At 37.6% G+C, this 20,525-nt stretch overlaps 1 protein-coding gene across 1 annotated transcript; it reads left to right on the top strand.

Annotated features, from left to right (window-relative positions):
* The first annotated feature begins 1,013 nt into the window (after positions 1-1,013).
* LOC113119100 (scavenger receptor cysteine-rich type 1 protein M160-like) lies at positions 1,014-19,847 on the top strand. Its single transcript, XM_026288300.1, has 15 exons — positions 1,014-1,105; positions 3,376-3,429; positions 4,245-4,490; positions 4,822-5,094; positions 11,453-11,764; positions 12,302-12,613; positions 14,511-14,570; positions 14,812-14,946; positions 15,177-15,293; positions 15,390-15,509; positions 16,606-16,680; positions 17,406-17,489; positions 18,150-18,281; positions 18,788-18,859; positions 19,023-19,847. The coding sequence occupies exons 1-15, from the start codon at positions 1,054-1,056 to the stop codon at positions 19,157-19,159; spliced, it is 2,181 nt and encodes a 726-aa protein (XP_026144085.1). The 5' UTR covers positions 1,014-1,053; the 3' UTR covers positions 19,160-19,847.
* The last annotated feature ends 678 nt before the right edge of the window (positions 19,848-20,525 follow it).

The following is a 20,525-nucleotide window of genomic DNA, read 5'->3' as shown; positions in this document are numbered from 1 at the left end:
GCGGCAACAATGCTACAGCGAGTTATGACTTCTTTCTTTGCGTGAACATTTGGGTGGCATTATGTAAATATTCCCACATTGTGACATAGACATGTGGGGGCGTGTTTAAATTAGGTGTTTTTAGGAGGGCGTGGACAAGTCTTAAGGGGTAATATGATGCTTTTTTAAAGATACTTATTTGGTGTAACAGAATATGTTGACATGCTTTCATATAAAAAAAACACATAATTTTCTACAAAGTCCCCTCTTCCGATAAGCACAGTCTGCTCTGACTGGCCAACTGACCCAGTTCATTGTAATCATTTTCATAATCCCATGATTCATCTTTCAAAATAAATGTAAACACAGTTAATGTCCTTAGTCTTAACATCAGTTCAAGCCCAAAAGTGGAACAGAGTGGCCTAACAGATAAAGTGATGAATCTTGTATTATTTTTTTTTAGTACACAAGCCACAGACGGTTAAGACAGCTGACTCCACAGTCTTTCTCTCTCTCACACACTTGCGCACACACACAAACACACACACACACACACACACACTCACACACATACACAATGCACAAAACTCCACTTGAACTTTCAATAGCAAATATTAAAACTAAAAACAAAACATACAGTAGCTTGATTTAGAAGCGCCAGATTGTCGGAGCAAAGTCAGAATTACCTCCTAGGTTCACAAAATGGTCGTCCATAAAATGCGTTGCTGTTCTGTTGTGAGTAATCTTAAAGATTCTTAAATGTATCCACCTTCAGAAGACCAAATAAAGTGCTTTTGCTTTCTCCTAGATACACACACATCTCCCTGACATGACTGCTTCAGCACTAACTGTGCCTTCCTTCTTTGCGTGAACATCCAAAGAGAAATAAAACATTTAAATCGCATCATATGACACCTAAAATAATACAATGGTTTACATAGAATGTGTGGTTTCAAAAAAAAAAAAAAAAAAAAAAAAAAAGGTAGACTATACAAGAAGTGTCACTTCCTCTTTGAGATTCAGAGAGTGAAAGCACAGCAGTACCGAACACAACCCTCATCCAACTCATGGGGAATGGGGACCATAAAGATCATAACCATCATCCAAACTGTTGCTTTAATACAAGGTATCTATCTATCTATCTATCTATCTATCTATCTATCTATCTATCTATCTATCTATCTATCTATCTATCTATCTATCTATCTATTATTGAAATGTTTGGGATCAGTAACTGTTGTCACAAACAGTTATATTTGTTAAATATTACTGCAGTTTTAAATAACTTTTTTGTTTACAAACTTATATTTGTCTTGGTAAATATCCATTATCAGCAGCTAGTGAGAAATCATCATAATATGTTGGTTTGGTACTCTAAATTTTTTTATTAATATCACAGCTGAAAATTATTGCTCTGCTTAATGATCTGTGAAAAACCGCTTGTGTCTTTTCAGGATTTTATAATTTAATTATTACATTATTATTATTATTATTATTATTATTATTATTAGAATGTTAGATGTCTTCATTGTCATTTTATATTAAGGTAATGTATCACTACTAATTGAAAAATAAAAACATTATCTTTCAAAACAGAAAAGCAATAAAATAATCAAACAGTGTTATAAATAAATACAATTAATTTAATATCTATTTTAATAGGGCTTTCTCTTCGTTAGCTTTAAAACTGTGGAAGTCTCTGTCCTCTGAGAATAGGCGAGTGAAATCTCTTTGTGTCTTTGTGCAAATCTTCCCTCTAAACGTACTTGTCTTTGGATAGATTTTATTCCATCATTTTGTAATTGTTTTATACAATGGTGTTCATCATTTCTCTATGTTTTATTCTATTTGTATTAATTAACTTCTTTTTGATGAATGCATTTCCTTTATAAGTTCGTATTTCTCTTTTGTTTTATCTTATTCTTGCATTGGTTTTCGAGATTAACTTTTAAAGGTGCTATAGAAAATAATAGTTTGTTATTATTATTATAATTATCTGTTATTATCATTATCTATGCAGGGTTTTAGAAATGCCAAGGTCCGATAACTAAGTCCTTTTGGGGAGTTTGGGGCCCCCTAAAAAAATAAAAAATAAATTATAGATCTACTTGTGAGCATTAAGACTTTTTTTTATTTTTATGTATGTCTGTGAAAAAAACAAACAAAAAAAAAAACATGAAAATTATGACAAATTTTGTAGAGTGAGACAATTTAAATAATTAAATGATAATAGAATGATTATTATTTTAGGTGAACTATCCCTTTACAATTTTAGCACACACCAGCCCATTGATATAAAACCGTTGCAGATGCTTTCTTGTCAAAAACAGAAAATGAAAGGAATAAATAAAGATATGTACTAAGAAAAATACTATTTATTGTATAGCAATGCATTTAAAACATTTATTATTATTATTATTTTACATAATATGACTGTCTAACCACAGTCTATAAACACACTTGATAAAGCCACACATTCAACCATGTACTAGTAGTCTGGTGATGAGGGCATTTACTGAAAATTATGTTGCACAAGACAATAAGAACTGAATTTATAAAAACTGCCATGTCCTAAGTTTACATACACAACACTAGTAATGCTGTGTGACGTCCCTTGGATATTCCACAACATTTTTTTTAGTTGTTCATGAGTATCGTTTGGACAAATGAGAGACACAAACACAGATTTGTTACAAAAGATGCAAACATTAGCCGATTCTCAAAAAAAAAAAAAAAAAAAAAATAACAACAACGTGATGAATTAAGAGCTGGGGTTGTACAATTTTGAACAGGATGAAAATTTTTCTTTTCTTTTTTTTTTTTTTTCCTTTCAAATTATATTGCTTTCATTTAGGGCTGGCATTAAGAAGCCATATATGATACTTACATGCTTCTCAAAAGACCAAAAAAAATCTATAAAACACTTAATTCGTCAAAGAACATCCACATAATAACACATATCATTACAAATCAAGAGCTGATTAACTGTTAAACTGAGTTTTTATGAATTCAGAAATTATATTGCCTTATAAACACACAAAAAATACAACAAATGATTCTTACGATCTCCCTTATTTTGTTAAAGTGATTTTCATGTTGCAGATTCCATAAGATGTATGTAAGCGTTATGCAATTAACTATTCAGTCATGTAAAGTAGTTTAGTCTTTCGGCTGACACAGAATAAAACTTACGCAGAAACACTGAGCTGTCAGCTGCACTTCTGTTTTATGGAAAATCAATGATCTGGCAGTTACTGGAACATGGTGCAATAAAACCATGTGATTATTCATTAAATATCCATTTTCTCATTAATCTGGTGATGATAATATTCCAGCTATGTTATATAGAGGTAAAAGCTGATCAAGATCATACAGTTTCTTGCCTTTTTTTTTCAGGATACGACAGTCTCATCTCTGCTGAGCCTCCAAAGGTCAGGGTCAATGTAAAATGTAAGTTATGCTTTCCTAATAGTGCATGTCATATTGATATTCATCATTGATATTATTATTTATTTTTCTTTTAGTAGTTTACATGTGCATTACTCGTTTTTTTACTCTGTTGACTTCTGAATTTTGTGATGCAAAGATTTAGAGCATTGTCAAGAATATTTCACGTAATTTGTAACCCTTTTGAATAGTTTGACAGGATGTTGCGGCGACACACTTGTTCAACCGGTGCACATTTGCTCACTTCCAGTGTTTTTCTTTTTGTTGCACTGAAACAGGTGGCACATCAAACAGGCTGAGTGTGAGATGTCAGGTTATGTTGAGCTCCATGCTATTGTTTCTATCTGAACACCATCATGATTTGTTATGAGCTCAAAAGGTAGCATTGTGTTGTATTGCGTTAACTGGGTTTTATTATGTATGTGCACTCATGTAACAACATTTAATAACCGTTTGATCTTTTTTGTTAGATGTATCTCGGAGAGAGTTTCACTCAAAGTGAAATACCATTCATATACTTGATGCTTCTATAATGTGATGCATTTCAGAAGCAGGGTTTTTTGATTTGATGCATTGGGGATTAGTTGGATATCACTAAACTGCAAGATCAAATGCTTAAAAAATGTTTGCGTTGGTTAACATTATCCAGTTAGAGTCAATATAAAAGAAGCATAGTCAGAGCTACGTTATTACATTCTGATTAAATATTACAGAGGCCATTTATTCTTTGGAATTATACGATTACTTAACAGACCAGTAGCATGCATTGAAAAAGGAAAGTGTACATGATCTTGTATTCTCTGTTGTGTCACAAGCAGATCAGGCATCTGGCTTGTGCTCCTGGACTCTCAGCACCTCTTCAGATATAGCCGTGGAGGATATTAACCGTCTCTCCTCTCAGATCTGTTTGTCTCTGGGATGTGGTGATGTGTATAAATTAAGGACACGTGAAGCAGGGATCAACAGAACCTGTCTCACAGGCTGCATTTACCATGACTCTGAGATAAGCAACTGCAGTCAGACTGTGGGAAGCCACTGCAAGAAGCTTTCTGAGGTCATTTGCGGTAAGAACCGGTGGGATGTGAAATGTGATGTCTGCATGGTGGAATGCATTGCCTGAAACTCTATTTACTTCTGTTTGAAATGTAGTTTAAATTAAAAAGAACTACATTTAAAATGTTGTAAATAAAATAAACATAATGATTATAAAATAAGTGCATAGCTGATATTAAAAAATGTTGTAAAATATAATTTTTTTAATAAATGTATTTATTTTATACATTTATTTATTTATTTATTTATTTTTTGTACAATATATAATTTTTTTAATGTATGTTATATTTGCATCTTATTAAATTCTTGAGTTTGACACTGATTATCTTCTTTCACCCGCAGGTTCTCCCATTGTGGCTCAAATATCTAGCCCATGTTCCTGGACTATCAAATCCCCAGACCCAGAATCTCCTGTGTATCTGACTGAAGACACTGTCCACAGTGTGTCCCGTGAGGTATGCCGAGAGCTTGGCTGTGGAGAGGTCTACAATCTCAGTCAGAGCAGAGGATTGAACACAACTTGTTTCACAAACTGTGTTTATCACAACAATCAGTTGAAGAACTGTAGTGAGGTTATTGACTCGAGTTGCTCAGTCCTTTCTGAAGTTGAATGTGGTAAGTCTGTACATTTTCCATTGTCATGTTATCGTTATAAAATCAGTGACAGTATATTTATTTAAAGAAATGTTCTGGGTTCAGTACAAGTTAAGTTCTGTTGGCAGAATCTGTGACATGATGTCAGTTAATCACAGAAAATCACTTCCACTATTAAAAAAGTTTTTCCCCCCTCAGTAAAGGACTTACATAAAAAAATGCATTTAAAAAATATATTGTTAAATATATATATATATATATATAATTTTATGTATAATGTGCTTAATTATAAGAATATTTGTGAAAATATTAAGAAATATTTAAATATAAAAAATAATTACTTTTCAAATATTATTTGTGCTATATATTTTAATCCAAGAAATACATTCATGTATGGCACATTTGAAGAAAAACGTATGAACATATTACACATTTGAATACAATTCTGCAAAAAAACACGCTTTAAAATGTAAAAAAAAAAAAGAAAAAGAAAAAAAAAGATATATAATTTGCATTTACCCTAGGCTACCATAAGATTGGAAATATATTTTTTGAAACACATTTTTAAATAAATTTTGAAACTTCATATGGGGGTTAAAACTAAATAGGTATATTTTCTATCTCAAAAATATATTTAATTGAGCATCACAGCTTTCAACATATTTTTGAGATATGTTGTAAAAAAAAAAAAAAGTCTTCTTTGTTACCTTTTTTTCTCTATCACACTTTAGAAATCATCAGAAATTATATATCACTTGAAAACATAAAATTCCTCTTTTGAAACCCATTTTAAATTCAAACATTGCATTACCATGAAAACGGTACATCAAAATCATGTAACAAAATGTTTTCAGTCATGAATTATAAAAATTTAGGTTTGTATCATGCACATTCAAATCTATCTTCAAAAATGTGAGTGACAGTTAAGGGGTTAAAATACACACTGTTTTGAATTCATAGTGTAACTTGTCTTAACATTATAGATGTGAAACTAATGTGATAAAATGTCTGTGCAAAAATGACTTGCAGCTTTTCCGTTCCACTGTGTAAAGCTGAAAAACCCTTTATGTTTACAGCCCTTGAGCATATTGTTTAACGTTAGAGAGATAGTTCACCCAAAAATGAAACATCTGTCATAATTTACTCATCCACGATTTAATCCAAATCTTTTTTAATTGCTTTGCTCTGTTGAACACTAAAGATCTTTTAAAGAATGAATGTAACATTTTCTGGTCCCCTCTGACCAGAATTATTAGTATATTATATATAGTTAAGTCCATATATATTTGGACAGAGGCACGATTTGTTTTAATTACAAACAAAGGAAAGGGACAGGAAAGGGAACTCGGAAAATGAGGGGTCTCGGAGGGCGAGAAGACAAAGGAGAATCTCGGAGGACGAGAAGGCTGTAAACACGAAAGGTAAGGACTCCATACAAACAACAGGAAAAGACTGGTATATATAGGGAGGCTAATGACAATAAAGTGACAGCAACTGGTGCGATTAACAGGAGTGAAATTACTATGATGACAGGACAAGACTAGAGGAATTCTAGTGAATACGGTGACGTGCCTAAGGGGAAGTGAGCCCACTAGTGGACACCCAGGGAAACAGAGACTAGACAGTGTGACATTACCCCCTCCTCCACGGAGCAGCTGCCAGATGCTCCACCCGAACCCAAGGGAAGACCAAAGACACAAAGAGACCAGGAGGGAAGTTGAGCGGTGGAGGACCAGGGGGAGGGACGGAGAGCCAGGTAAAATGGTAAAACAGAGACAAGAGGACCAGGTAAAATGGGGAAAAAGAGACAAGACGACCAGGTAAAATGGGGAAACCGAGACAAGAGAAGTACAACACAAAACAAGGAGTCCAGGAGGGAGGTGGACCACCAGAGGATCAGGGGGAGGGACGGAGGGCCAGGTCCTTAGAGGGAAACAGAAAGAAAGACACAGACAAGAAACCCAGGAGGGAGGTGGACCGGCCGAGGATCAGGGGGAGGGACGGAGGGCCAGGTCCATAGGAGGAAAACAGACAGAAGAAAAAAAACAAGTCCTAGAAGGACATAACTTGATGCCCACCAGGGTGGAGCAGAACACCACCATATCCGTGCGGCTGAAACAGACGCCCCCCAGGGCGGAGCAGAGGACCACCACCTCCGTGCGGTCAAAACTGATGGCCCCCAGGGCGGAGCAGAAGACCACCACATCCATGTGGTTGAATGAACAAGACGGCAAGTCTGGTTGGGCAAGTCTGAAACAGAGAACATGAACAAGTTAAGGGTAGCCTCCGTGGCCACAACAGGATCAGTCGGGTGCTCAGAGAGTTCGACTGAGACGTGACGAGACTCCGGAAGTTCCGCAGAGGCGAGGAGAGACTTTGGTAGATCAGCCGAGCCGAGGAGATACTCTAGTAGTTCATCAGAGACGTGGAACGGCTCTGGTAGTTCAGCAGAGACGTGGAGAGACTCTATTAGTTCAGCAGAGATGTGGAGAGGCTCTGATAGTTCAGCAGAGATGTGGAGAGGCTCTGATAGTTCAGCAGAGACGTGGAGAGGCTCTGGTAGTTCATCAGAGACGTGGAGAGACTCTATTAGTTCAGCAGAGACGTGGAGAGACTCTATTAGTTCAGCAGAGACGTGGAGAGGCTCTGATAGTTCAGCAGAGAAGTGGAGAGGCTCTGGTAGTTCATCAGAGACGTGGAGAGGCTCTGGTAGTTCATCAGAGACGTGGAGAGGCTCTGATAGTTCAGCAGAGACGTTGGGAGGCTCTGATAGTTCAGCAGAGACGTGGAGAGGCTCTGGTAGTTCATCAGAGACGTGGAGAGGCTCTGGTAGTTCATCAGAGACGTGGAGAGGCTCTGATAGTTCATCAGAGACGTGGAGAGGCTCTGATAGTTCAGCAGAGACGTGGAGAGGCTCTGATAGTTCATCAGAGACGTGGAGAGGCTCTGGTAGTTCAGCAGAGACGTGGAGAGGCTCTGATAGTTCAGCAGAGACGTGGAGTGGCTCTGGTAGTTCATCAGAGACGTGGAGAGTCTCTGATAGTTCATCAGAGACGTGGAGAGGCTCTGGTAGTTCAGCAGAGACGTGGGGAGGCTCTGATAGTTCAGCAGAGACGTGGGGAGGCTCTGGTAGTTCATCAGAGACGTGGAGAGGCTCTGGTAGTTCATCAGAGACGTGGAGAGGCTCTGATAGTTCAGCAGAGACGTGGGGAGGCTCTGGTAGTTCATCAGAGACGTGGAGAGGCTCTGGTAGTTCATCAGAGATGTGGAGAGGCTCTGATAGTTCAGCAGAGACGTGGAGAGGCTCTGGTAGTTCATCAGAGACGTGGAGAGGCTCTGGTAGTTCATCAGAGACGTGGAGAGGCTCTGATAGTTCAGCAGAGACGTGGGGAGGCTGTGATAGTTCAGCAGAGACGTGGAGAGGCTCTGGTAGTTCATCAGAGACGTGGAGAGGCTCTGGTAGTTCATCAGAGACGTGGGGAGGCTCTGATAGTTCATCAGAGAAGTAACAAGACTCTGGTAATCCCATGGTGTTTATACTGGATTCCAGAAGATCAATGCTGACTTGACTCTGCTTATGAAGATTATTGGTGACTTGCATTTGTTCATGAAGATCATTGGTGACTTGCCTTTGTTCATGAAGACCACTGGTGACTTGAATTCTCCCATGAAGAACCCCGGTGACTTGACTCGGTCCTTGAAGATCACCGTTGACTTGACTCTGTCCTTGAAGATCACCGGTGCTTGACTCTGTCCTTGAAGATCACCAGTGACTTGACTCTGGAAGGTCAATGGTGACTGGCCTTGACTCGAGTCAGGTGCCCGTTGACTTTCCAGAGTTGAGTCAAGTTCTGGTTGACCCTCCAGAGTCGAGTCAGGTGCTCCTGACCCTCCAGAGTCGAGGCATGTTCCCGTGGACCCTCCAGAGTCAAGTCAAATTCCTGTTGACCTTCCAGAGTCGAGTCAGGTGCCCATTGACTTTCCAGAGTTGAGTCAGGTTCTAGTTGATCCTCCAGAGATGGAGTCCTTCTGTGTCGATCGTGTTCAGTGAGACACAAGAGAGGGATAGATCCAATCGCAGGTATGTTTATTGGGGTAATCCAAATCGTGGTCAAAAACACAAGCCAAGGTCAAAACCAAAAAGGCAAATCAAAACAAACAATCAAAGGAAAAGGACAGGAAAGGGAACTCGGAAAATGAGGGGTCTCGGAGGGCGAGAAGACAAAGGAGAATCTCGGAGGACGAGAAGGCTGTAAACACAAAAGGTAAGGACTCCATACAAACAACAGGAAAAGACTGGTATATATAGGGAGGCTAATGACAATAAAGTGACAGCAACTGGTGCGATTAACAGGAGTGAAATTACTGTGATGACAGGACAAGACTAGAGGAATTCTAGTGAATACGGTGAAGTGCCTGAGGGGAAGTGAGCCCACTAGTGGACACCCAGGGAAACAGAGACCAGACAGCGTGACACATGGCTTCCAGTAGCATTGGGTTACTAGTGTTTAGTGATGAAGTGTGTAGGGATATACTCTCTGCCCAGATTCAGTCAAATACAATGATTATTGGATGATGCTTCATGGTACAAATCGACAATTACTCAAAACATGCAGCAAAAGCACCCCATGAGTTTTTCAAGGTAAGTCTAAGTCAAGTCTAAGTCAATCACCTGATCTCAAACTGATTGAGCTGCATTTCACTTGACCCCCAAGCAGACAACAGGTGAAGTCAGCTGCAGTAAAGGCCTTGCAAAGCATCACAAAGGAGGAAGCCCAGTCTCTGATGAAGTCCATGAGTTCCAGACTCAAGGCAGTCATTGCCTGCAAAGGATTCTCAACCATCTTTTTTAAATATATGATTATATGTATAGAATTAAATTTGAGCCCCTGAAAATGGGGGCATTGTGTATAAAATGGTAGTAATTCCTAAGCATTTTCTGTTATATGTTTGTTCAACCCCTTGAATTAAAGCGTAAAGTCCAAATATATATGGACCTTACTGTAGATAGATAGTTTTTGCAGTCTTTGTGAACATAATAGATAGATAGATAGATAGATAGATAGATAGATAGATAGATAGATAGATAGATAGATAGATAGATAGATAGATAGATAGATAGATAGATAGATAGATAGATAGATAGATTGACCAATTATTGAGGAGGATCTACTGTCATTATACAGTACGAGAGCAGCCTCTAGAGGCAGAAATCACTAACACATCACTGGTGTTTGTTTGAAATCCTGCAGTGGCACAGACCAACATTCAAGTCATGTCACTATTATTTATATAGTGCTTCTTGCAATGCAGATTGTGTAAAAGCGGCTGTAGAGTATTAAACAGTGTGTCAAAATAGAGCCTTCACCCCTGGCCAGATGAGGCCAGCAGTTTAATTGCAGCAGAGTCGGATTGTTTAGAGCACTCATCTGGTTCCTGTGGTCTAGGAGAAAAGGTCTTGATTGTGGATCTGTCTCTGGGGCTCATCTAGTTAGGGCTGTAGAGGTCCTCTCTAGGTGCTCATCCACCATCTGGACTGGATATTTTTTTTAACTGATCGGTATCGGCTCTCTTAAGCCCACAGATTTGCCAACTGCCATTAAAAGCAAAAGAAGACCCTCAAAAGTGCATGTTCAGCCACCATTAAAACATTAAAATAAGAAGAACTGTTTGTTCATGATTTGACTGACAGACTGGCATCCTGACACTGCGAGCCTCATGCTTTCTAACCATATCTCAATTTTTTTTTACCTTTATGTTGTTCTTGTATAAAAATACAAGAAGGTTACATCATATACGATTGTCTTTATACAGTATGTGCAAATATATAGAGAGAGTGTATCTTTTATGCCTGTACACACACACACACACACACACACACACCGTTTCAGTGTGGATGAGAAACTTTTGGAAAAATGCTAATGTGGATGGAGAGAGTTTGGAAATGAAAACGCTGCTTATCTGTATTAATGTAGACATAGCCTTGAATTCAGTTCTCTCTGAGTTTGATAGTTGGGTCTATCTCTTTAACTCAAAAATCCCTTTAACTTCACATGACAAACTCAAGGGCTGTTAACATAAACTCCACAGACAGAGATTATGCTGATAATCAGAGGTTCCTAGAAAAATAGTCTCAACTTGAAAAATAAATAATTAGACAATGTCCCTTCAAATGACAGACATTTTTGTATGGAAAAATTATTATTTTATTTTCACTAATACAAGCTGCACATTTCTACTTTTTAGTAAACTTTCTTCAACAACATTCCAGTAATTGCATTATTATAAACATGGTTTTAGTGTATATGCAAAGGTTTCTGTATGTCTGTATCATGTTAATATTATCTTCATTGTCTAAATGTTGCATCTGTTTCTTCAGGCAATGCTCCTGTTCGGTTGATGGGGGGCGGTCATCGCTGCGGGGGCCGTGTGGAGGTGTGGAGGGGCTCCTGGGGCACAGTGTGTGATGATGGATGGGATATGGACGATGCACGCGTGGTGTGTGCACAGCTGGGCTGCGGGTACCCTGTGTCTGTCAGCGGGCAAGGTGAGCCGTACGGCCAGGGCATAGGCTCCATACACATGGATGAGCTCAACTGCACTGGAAAAGAGAGGAGTTTATGGGAATGTCCTGCGATTAGGAATGGACATGACTGTGGACATAAGGAGGATGCAGGTGTGGTCTGCTCAGGTACGTGACGATATGTGTGAGTTATAAGTGACATCTCAAATTATGGTAATTAGAGACTTCAGTACAGATAGCATCCATATTTCATCCAATAATCTTCTGCTACAAATATACCCGTGCTACTTATGACTGCTTTTGTGGTCCAGGGTCACAAATAATATCCACATTTTTTTTTTTTACCAACATGTTTCCCAGTTTTAAACTAGAATTACTCAGACTCTTCTCCTGTAAAGTACTTACCTGTATATAATGTCAAAGGCAGCAGTAACAACTAAAACATCTTTCATACATTTTTATGCCGCTCTTAGTGGGGCAGCCTTGTACATTTTAGCTAAAACATTATTATTTCCTCTTCAAAACTTGTTGCTTGATACTAACTGCAAAATGACAAAACATTTATGGTATAAAAGCCAGTCAAACAGATCAAACTGGTCTGTACTAAGGGTGACACTGATGTATTGTTTGTTTTGAGTTGATTTTGTGATGATTTTGTCTGATTGCATGTGTCTGTTCACACATCTTCTCTTATGTTTAATGAAGAATACAAGGCTCTGCGACTGACAGGAGGTCTGGACCGATGCTCTGGGAGAGTGGAGGTCCATCGCAATGGTGGCTGGGGGACGGTGTGTGACTCGTCCTGGCATAAGGAAGAAGCCAAAATGGCCTGTGACATGCTGAACTGTGGAGAAGCCAAACAATTCACAGCTTTCGACACAGCCTTTAAGCATAAAAATGGATCACTCTGGTATTTTCACTGTCCTCTGGGAACGAAAGACCTGTGGCATTGTCAGGAATACATTAATAATGTGTTCTTGTGCAATGACCCAAAACCAGCTGGGCTGATTTGCAATAGTAAGTTACATGTTTCATGTTTTTGAATGTCCCATATAACATTTTAATAGCTAAAGTATACCTCAAAACAAAATATATTTAATTTTCTAAGTAAAACACTTCTCAAAATATAAATAGTACACCACACAGCTCATATACTACATCAGGGTTCTGCAACCTTTTGGGCATTAGGTGCCATTTTTAATTCCTCTGGTTAACCACTGTGTCAATACATCCCCCTTTATTAAATGCATGATGTATTTATATAGTGCATTAAAAATCTTTTGATTTAATTATCATGCAAATAGTTTCAGAATATTTTTTTTCATATATTGTTTTTTTAAGCTTTTTAAAAGTTTATTTATCTTAATGTTTTAATCACACTTTGTATAAAAAATGTACAATGTGACCATACTGTGGGGCAGCTGTGGTCTCATGGTTAGAGATTTGGATTTTGGTTGCAGGTTCGAGTCTTGGTGTCATCAGGAGTTGTAGGTGGGAGGGAGTGAATGAACAGTGCTCTCTTACACCCTCAATACTCATGAATGAAGTGCCCTTGAGCAAGGCCCTGAACCCTAAGTTGCTCCCCGGGCGCTGAATCTATTGCTGCCCACTGATTTTTTTACATTTATTTATGGGCATATCGTGGCCTAGTGGTTAGAGAGTTTGACTCCTAACCCTAGGGTTGCGGGTCCGAGTCTCGGCCGGCAATACCCTCGAGCAAGGTACTGAACCCCTGACTGCTCCCCGGGTGCTGCAGCATTAATGGCTGCCCGTTGCTCCGGGTGTGTGTTCACAGTGTGTGTGTGTGTTCGCTGCTCTGTGTGTGTGCACTTTGGATGGGTTAAATGCAGAGCACAAATTCTGAGTATGGGTCACCGTACTTGGCTGAATGTCACGTCTCTTATACTTTCTATGTGTGTGACAATGCCAGTTGACCATAAAAGATCATAATGATCATTCTACCATGCGCTGCTTTAATTGATACACACACACATCACAAAGATCGTAGATCACACTGTGCACACAAAAACATTTAGTAGCTCAGAAACATGTTGTCAATGCAGCCTGTGACTTATTAACCGATACACAAACTTTAAATTATATTTCTCTGCAACAAGGATGTAAAAGTTTTTAAGTAACTAAACTCAGCTTCCTTGTGTGAAGAGAGAGACAGATAATTCACACACACACACACAACTTTAATCGCTCTCTCTCTCTCTCTCTCTCTCTCTCTCTCTTTCAAAATGGCCATATTTGAGAAGAAGAGTTTAGCTGTATTTTTAAATAGCTGTCGTCATTTAATATTTCTATGGTAAAACAGACTAATTGCAGACATGCAGAGCACAATTTCTGAGTATGGGTCACCACACTTGGCTGCATGTCACGTCACTTTCACTTTTCTTTTCACCTTAATATTAATTTATTTATTTGATTGGCCATCCCTAGCGCAAATTAATTCTCTCACTTTAATAGTATTTATAGCTCCGAAAAGGCTGTATAACTATGAGGAATGATTACCTCGGTATACTGTTTTCCCAATTGCTCACATGCCCTTGACTATCCCTCTGCGTGACATTGGGTGCCAGCCCCTGTACCCTGTATTTAGAGCCTTCTGAAGCTTTACTATTGCTTTACTATACATCTTTCACTATTTCCCCCATTTTTGGAGCTCTCAAATGAAATTTTGCACCATGTGAGATCTAATGCCATTGGCCATCAATGTTGCCACTGCATTGTATCCGTTATAGTTTGCACTTATAGTCCATTTTAATTAATAAATAATTACATATACATTATGAAAACTGTAATGCTGTTTACACACAAGCAAAGCAGCCACGGAGCTGCCTTTAACACTAGACCCTAAAGATGAGCCCTGTGTAAAACAGCTTTCAGATAAACATTTCTTCTTTTCCAGATTCTCTTGGTCTGCCTGTTCCCACAGGTCCACCATCGACCTCAGCACCAGCAACCACAGGTGATCCCAAACCTTTCTAACAACCCTACAGCTGATTCAGAAACAATATTTGTCAACTTCCCCTTGTTTAATAGATCATAAAATAAATCCACTACAATCACAGTAAGGCTGTAAAAAAATCATTTGCAGAAAAACAACTTTAAAATTAGATAACATTTATAGCTGGCTGTGTTAATGCAAACGCTGTTTAATGTAAGGCAAAGCATCACTCTTTCATCATTTCACTCTTTCTTTCATCCAGTGACTATGACAATGGAAAAACCACCTGGATTCTTCCCGACTTTAGAGCAACTGGGGTGTTTTGTTCTTGCTTTCTTTCTTTTGATTGCAGTTATCACAAATATCCTCTTGTGTCATCATAATAAAAAGAAGAAAGGTGGGTGCAAACCTACGACCCAACACCACAATGCACAACCCTTTCAGTTGGCAGAAAATCTTGTGGACCCATCAATACCTTTATTTAGATGAATCTCACAAACCCTGTCAAGAGCATATCCATAATCAACAGCACAATGAATAAACAAGAAATAATACATGATTTGACAATTCGAACACCACTGAAACATACAACTGAGCCATCTGTGTCTTTCCCCTCATTGTGGTCAGCTGCTGTGGCCCAGAAGAGATACATGAACCTGCAGGCCCCAGCCGAAGCAGAGGAAAACAACTACAGAGAATCTGTGCATCTCGTCAAAGTCACAAACAACAGCAGCGAGCCTGAGGGTGAGCGTGTTTTACTCTGAGCTGATGTTAGACGGATGACAGATGCTCTACGGTTGTTTTCTGTATTTGTGAATTGTTTTCTCTGTGCCCTTATAGCCCCCGTATCACCTCTGCGTATCTGGGCTCAGAGTAGCATTGAGAGCGGATCGTATGACACAGACTATGAGCAACATGACATCAGTCCGGAAACGGCTTTTCCTTTATCCACTTTTCAAAGTGAGTCCCTGTTACGTGTTATGGACCATACTGAGAAAGCAGGAGAGAACCGGGATGGTTGTAGGCATGGAGATAAAAATGCTAGCAGTATGAGGAAAGTTACTTTCAAGAGCAAATTGTGTTACTTACTACAAAAAGTAGCTAATTACATAAAATAATGCACATTTTACTGGTGAAAAGGCCCTTTCACAACAGACAAGATATGAAAAGGCAAAACAATTCGACAATATAATGGTCTTTTCTCAGCCATATACATTTTTCTTTTAGCTCACCATGTAATTTATATGTTGTTGAATGCCAAAAAACAGGCATTGAAAAAAATTATTTATATGAAACCTTGATCCGCACTCACAAAATAGTCTTCTTTTTAGTGTTTTATTATACATTGATCACCGATAGGACATGTGAAGTAAATCCCTAAAAATAAGACTATCTTGTGAGTGTGAATCTAATAGATTAATGCGCTAAAATAAAATATTAAGTGACAAAGGAGCACAGTGCAAACGACTTTTGATGCAAAGGTCTTATGAAATGCTCATTATAAACATAGTTTTCAAGAATAATGCACTTTATAAATATAGTTATTAAAGGGGTCGTGGACTTATAGTTTTAATTTTTGTTGTTTGGGACTGTTGTTATAATGTGCTTAAAATATTAATAGGATTTTTACATCAGAAAAGGTCCGTTATCTACCCTAAATGAGTGCATGGGTCACTTTGAAAACTATGCAAATGCCCACTGTTATTAACATCTTTGCATATTAAATAAGTCTTACAATTCTTTTGAAAACTTCTTTTTCATTTTTACTATTACAGCTGCCTAAATGGGACAACAGGCACAAAGGGCGCATGGTTTAAGAAAAAAAATTGTGTGCACTGATGAATAATTTAAATAGGCTTAAATATCACAAGATTCAATCATTTACAGAGGTTAAAGCAAAATTTGTCACAACCATCCCAGGTCTCACCTACTGTATGTCAGAACAAGTGTTGTAAAACCCACACTAGATTTGATTTCTCTGTAGATGACATGAGATAAAACTGAAAACATGTGAGCGGTGCTGTAAGACTTCTCTCTCTTTCTTCTTTCTCCTCAGACTCGATGCGATACAGTGCAGATGGTAAAAGGCCTGCAGCGAGGGTCACAAACCTGAACAGTGTGACGGAGGAAGGTAGGAAGGGACCGGTTTCATTTTGTCTTACTTCCATTTTATTTCTATTATCCAGTTTAACTTCAACATGAATTCAAAATTCAATTCACTCTATGTACATTCGAAAAAATCTTTCATCAAAATGTAATTTCATAAGGTCACTGATTAATTTAATCCATAAGCCTTACGAGCTGTAGGTAAACATATCTGTGCTGTCCGTAATGGAAGGGTTTGAGCACAGGAGTTGACTCGAGTGCTAAAATAATGGATTCATGTAACATTTTTGATAAACAGTCTTAACATACTAGCATAGGCAGATAACAGATCATCTGAATGTATTTACAGTTTCTTTTTCCAACAAAATCTTTACTCACACAGTTTCTGAAACCTGACCATCAAACAGCAGAAGCACACACCAGATCTGCAAAACCATACACTAATCCTCCGTCGTTATCTTTGAAGCCTTTTTTAAAACGCTTTATGAAAATAAAGTTCACAATTCTCTCTGTAACACACACAAATCTAACAGGAATTAATATTAAGGCAAAACTGTTTGCAAATGTTTGCTTTTGAGATGTGTTTCTGATATTTTGAAAGCAGTGCTTCAGTTTGCAAGTGATGTGAGGCATTATGCATTTTGTGTGTGAAAATTCTTGGATTTGTGTGTAAAGTTTTGAAAAAAGAGGCAAAGTTTTGAAAAAGTATGTGAGCAGTTGAAAAAGATTGTAAACACGGTTTGGTCTCAGCTGTCCCTGCAGAGGTCACAGCGGGAGGATACCAGCAAATCTCTACTCATAATGCACTGCAGATGCATGGGTCTGCTACAAGTGGTGAGAACTTTTATAACAAACTGTTAACTGAAGAGAGATGTCTTTCATATTATTAGTTAAGGTGAGACACTGCAGGTGAATAGGGTGAAAAATAAATAACTAATAGTTATCACCTTACTTACCAAGTTGATTGATTACACTGATAATTGAAAAAAAAGTCTTTTTGTCACTCCATAATTCAGAAAATACACTGAACAGCCAGAAAACAATATATTTTCACAATTTTGGGGGGAATAAATTGTTGTATATAATCAAGAAAACTATATATGAACGAATCCCTCTGTAAAAACCTTCAGAATATAGACAGGAATAAATATTTAAAGTTTTGTGTGTGTATAGTGCTACTGAAGAGGAGATTTATGGCTCAGTGTTGGAGAAAAAACTCATTTAGAGAAAATGGCCTTTAACAATATGTATTATAATTGATATCTATTGACACAAATAGATAAAGTGTTATAAAAGAAACACTTAACAGTGTCTTTTGGGTGTTTTCTTTGCATTAGTCTGAAAGAACATTTTATGAAAGGTCAAAAAGCCCAAAATCAAAAAATGGTCAGGTGCATGAGAAAACATTTTTTTACCCTGCAGTGTCTCCCCTTAAATGACATATAAAACTATTTGATTAGGCTGCAATGAGTATTCTCATCACCTCTCACACAGTGGACACGTTTGAGTCATCCTGCACTTCATCAGGAGAATGCTATGAAAACACAGGCACAATTGCACAGGACCTGTGCTCACAGGAGTCTGCTGAATGCTATGAAAACACAGGGGACCAGCTACAAACTTCAGGTATTAAACGTTCAAAGCTTTTTTAATTTTCTTTTAAAAAATCTGAAGAATGATCTGCTTTGTTCTGTTGTAAACATGCCATACAGGGAATTTTAGTCCAACAGTATGACAGTATGAGTATATATAGGTGGACACTTGCACACTAAGCGATGTTGAAATAAACGCTTTTGTGTTTTACTTCAAAACTCTGTACTCTTCATTCCAGAACTACATGACTTTCTGGATAGTTTATTTTAGGGTGTCCTTGTTGCTGTGTAATTACACAAACAATTACTGAGTAATACTAATTAACTACACGTGGTAAGATGGACATTAGTTTAAAAAATCTAAACAATGGGTAAAAGGCAGGGCAAAGCTGAATATAGGACATGGAAAGCACAAGACTGGGAACAACAAAAGATGATTTGGCAAAGCAATGCAATGAGGACTATACATAACAGATAATATACAACTATATATATTCAAATGTAAATACATAAATTAAAATGGTTACTCTGATAATGCAGATTTCTTGAAGCAGGGATCTGGAAGGTCATTCCTAGGCCCCGACACAGATGATCCTCCCTTCAGTTACCAAGGTGTGATTCTACCAGCAGCAATTAATATACATTTACACGTCAAAATGATGTGTTACTGATTTGTTGAGATCTTTATTTGTAGCATACAAACCCCTTTACCAATTTTGGTAATTTTGTGATTTTATTGCACTAATATGTCATTTGGTCTATCTTTCATTGTCAGAGCTAGATAAAGAGGGCGGCAGCAGAGAGGACTCCCCGTTGTACTCACCCGTCAGCTATGATAATGAGGCAGTCTCTGCAGAATGTGACTATGATGACATTGGCAATTATTTGCAACAACCTAGTCAGTTATATTAGCTTAGAGACTGTGATGTGGCTACATTTACACTTTAAAAATAATGGTGATGTTTAATGTATGATGAAATAACCACAGCAATGCCTTAGAAGAACCATTTTTGGTTCCACAAAGAACTATTCAGTCAAAGGTTCTTTAAAGAACCATCTCTTTCTGTAGTTTAAAAAAAATATATAAAGATATACTTTTTATAATCTGAAGAACTTTCTTTTGCCACAAAAAACCTTTTGTGAAACTGAAAGGTTCTTCAGATGTTAAAGGTTCTTTTTGGAATCATGTAGACAAAAAGGTTATTCTATGGCATCGTGAAGCACCTTTATTTTTAAGTGTGTACATTGAGAAATATTCTGACTGTACTACAAGTATAGATTTAGAAATCATACCTGAGAATCATTTTACAGTATGTCATTCTTCTATCAGACCTTTCAGTCCGTTTCAGTGTTATTTCTTTGTTCATTCATATCTGCTTTTAAATAGTACAATTAAACTTTATCATTAAGGTACATTAAGTCCATATCAATGTAAAAGGTACAAATATTACATAAACGCTTTTCTCTGAATTTCAAAATGCTTACAAAAACAAATATTAATCAAACGTGCTATTTTAGAATCATTATCTGAAGCTAAAAGCAGCATCTGTAACTGATGACATGTAAATAAAATGTTTTAGTTATGACTGAATCTGTCTCTGGGAAGAAAAAAAACTTAAGTGACTGATCTGATTTTATTATTATTGTGTGTATAAGTACAATGTACTCTCATTATAACATTAAGTGTCCTTTTATTTTGTTCTAGCCGGATGCCTTTTGGAAAGGAGACCTCTGGAACCTTAACAGAAAAAAAAATACTTTTGCTCAGAATAATTTGCTCAGAATTAATTAAAATACAAATTATCCCTGGCCGGGGTTAAGATGAACATTCGGGAAACATTAAAGTGTTAGCTCACCAAAAAAATTAAAATTAGTCCACAAATTACTCAAGGCATCCTAAGTGTATAAGACTTTGTTATTTCAGATGAATAGCTGGTGTTGCATGCATCAGTCCAAAAAAAGTTAAATAAAGCAGATCCATTCATAATAAAAAAGTGTCTCACACAGGTCCAGGGGATGAGGAAATGCCTTCTGTAGCGAATCAATGCATTTTTGTATGAAAAATAACCATATTCAAAATGTAATAATCACTTTAATGTAGCTTGCAGTTGTCACATCCACACAAGGAGAGGAGAAGACGGGTAAGTACTTTCGTGAAGCTTTATTAACATAGGATTTCAACAGAGCAGGTAAGTGTGGTCACAGACGGTGAATCTTCAAGCACTGATCAATAGGTGAGTTCAAGTACAAAGCTAGGCCTGACAACAAAGAGTCACTT

The sequence above is a fragment of the Carassius auratus genome, chromosome 19, assembly GCF_003368295.1.
Source record: "Carassius auratus strain Wakin chromosome 19, ASM336829v1, whole genome shotgun sequence".
Taxonomy (NCBI): Eukaryota; Metazoa; Chordata; class Actinopteri; order Cypriniformes; family Cyprinidae; genus Carassius; species Carassius auratus.
Note: the sequence above shows the minus strand (reverse complement) of the source record. Positions and strands in the feature narration are given on the sequence as shown.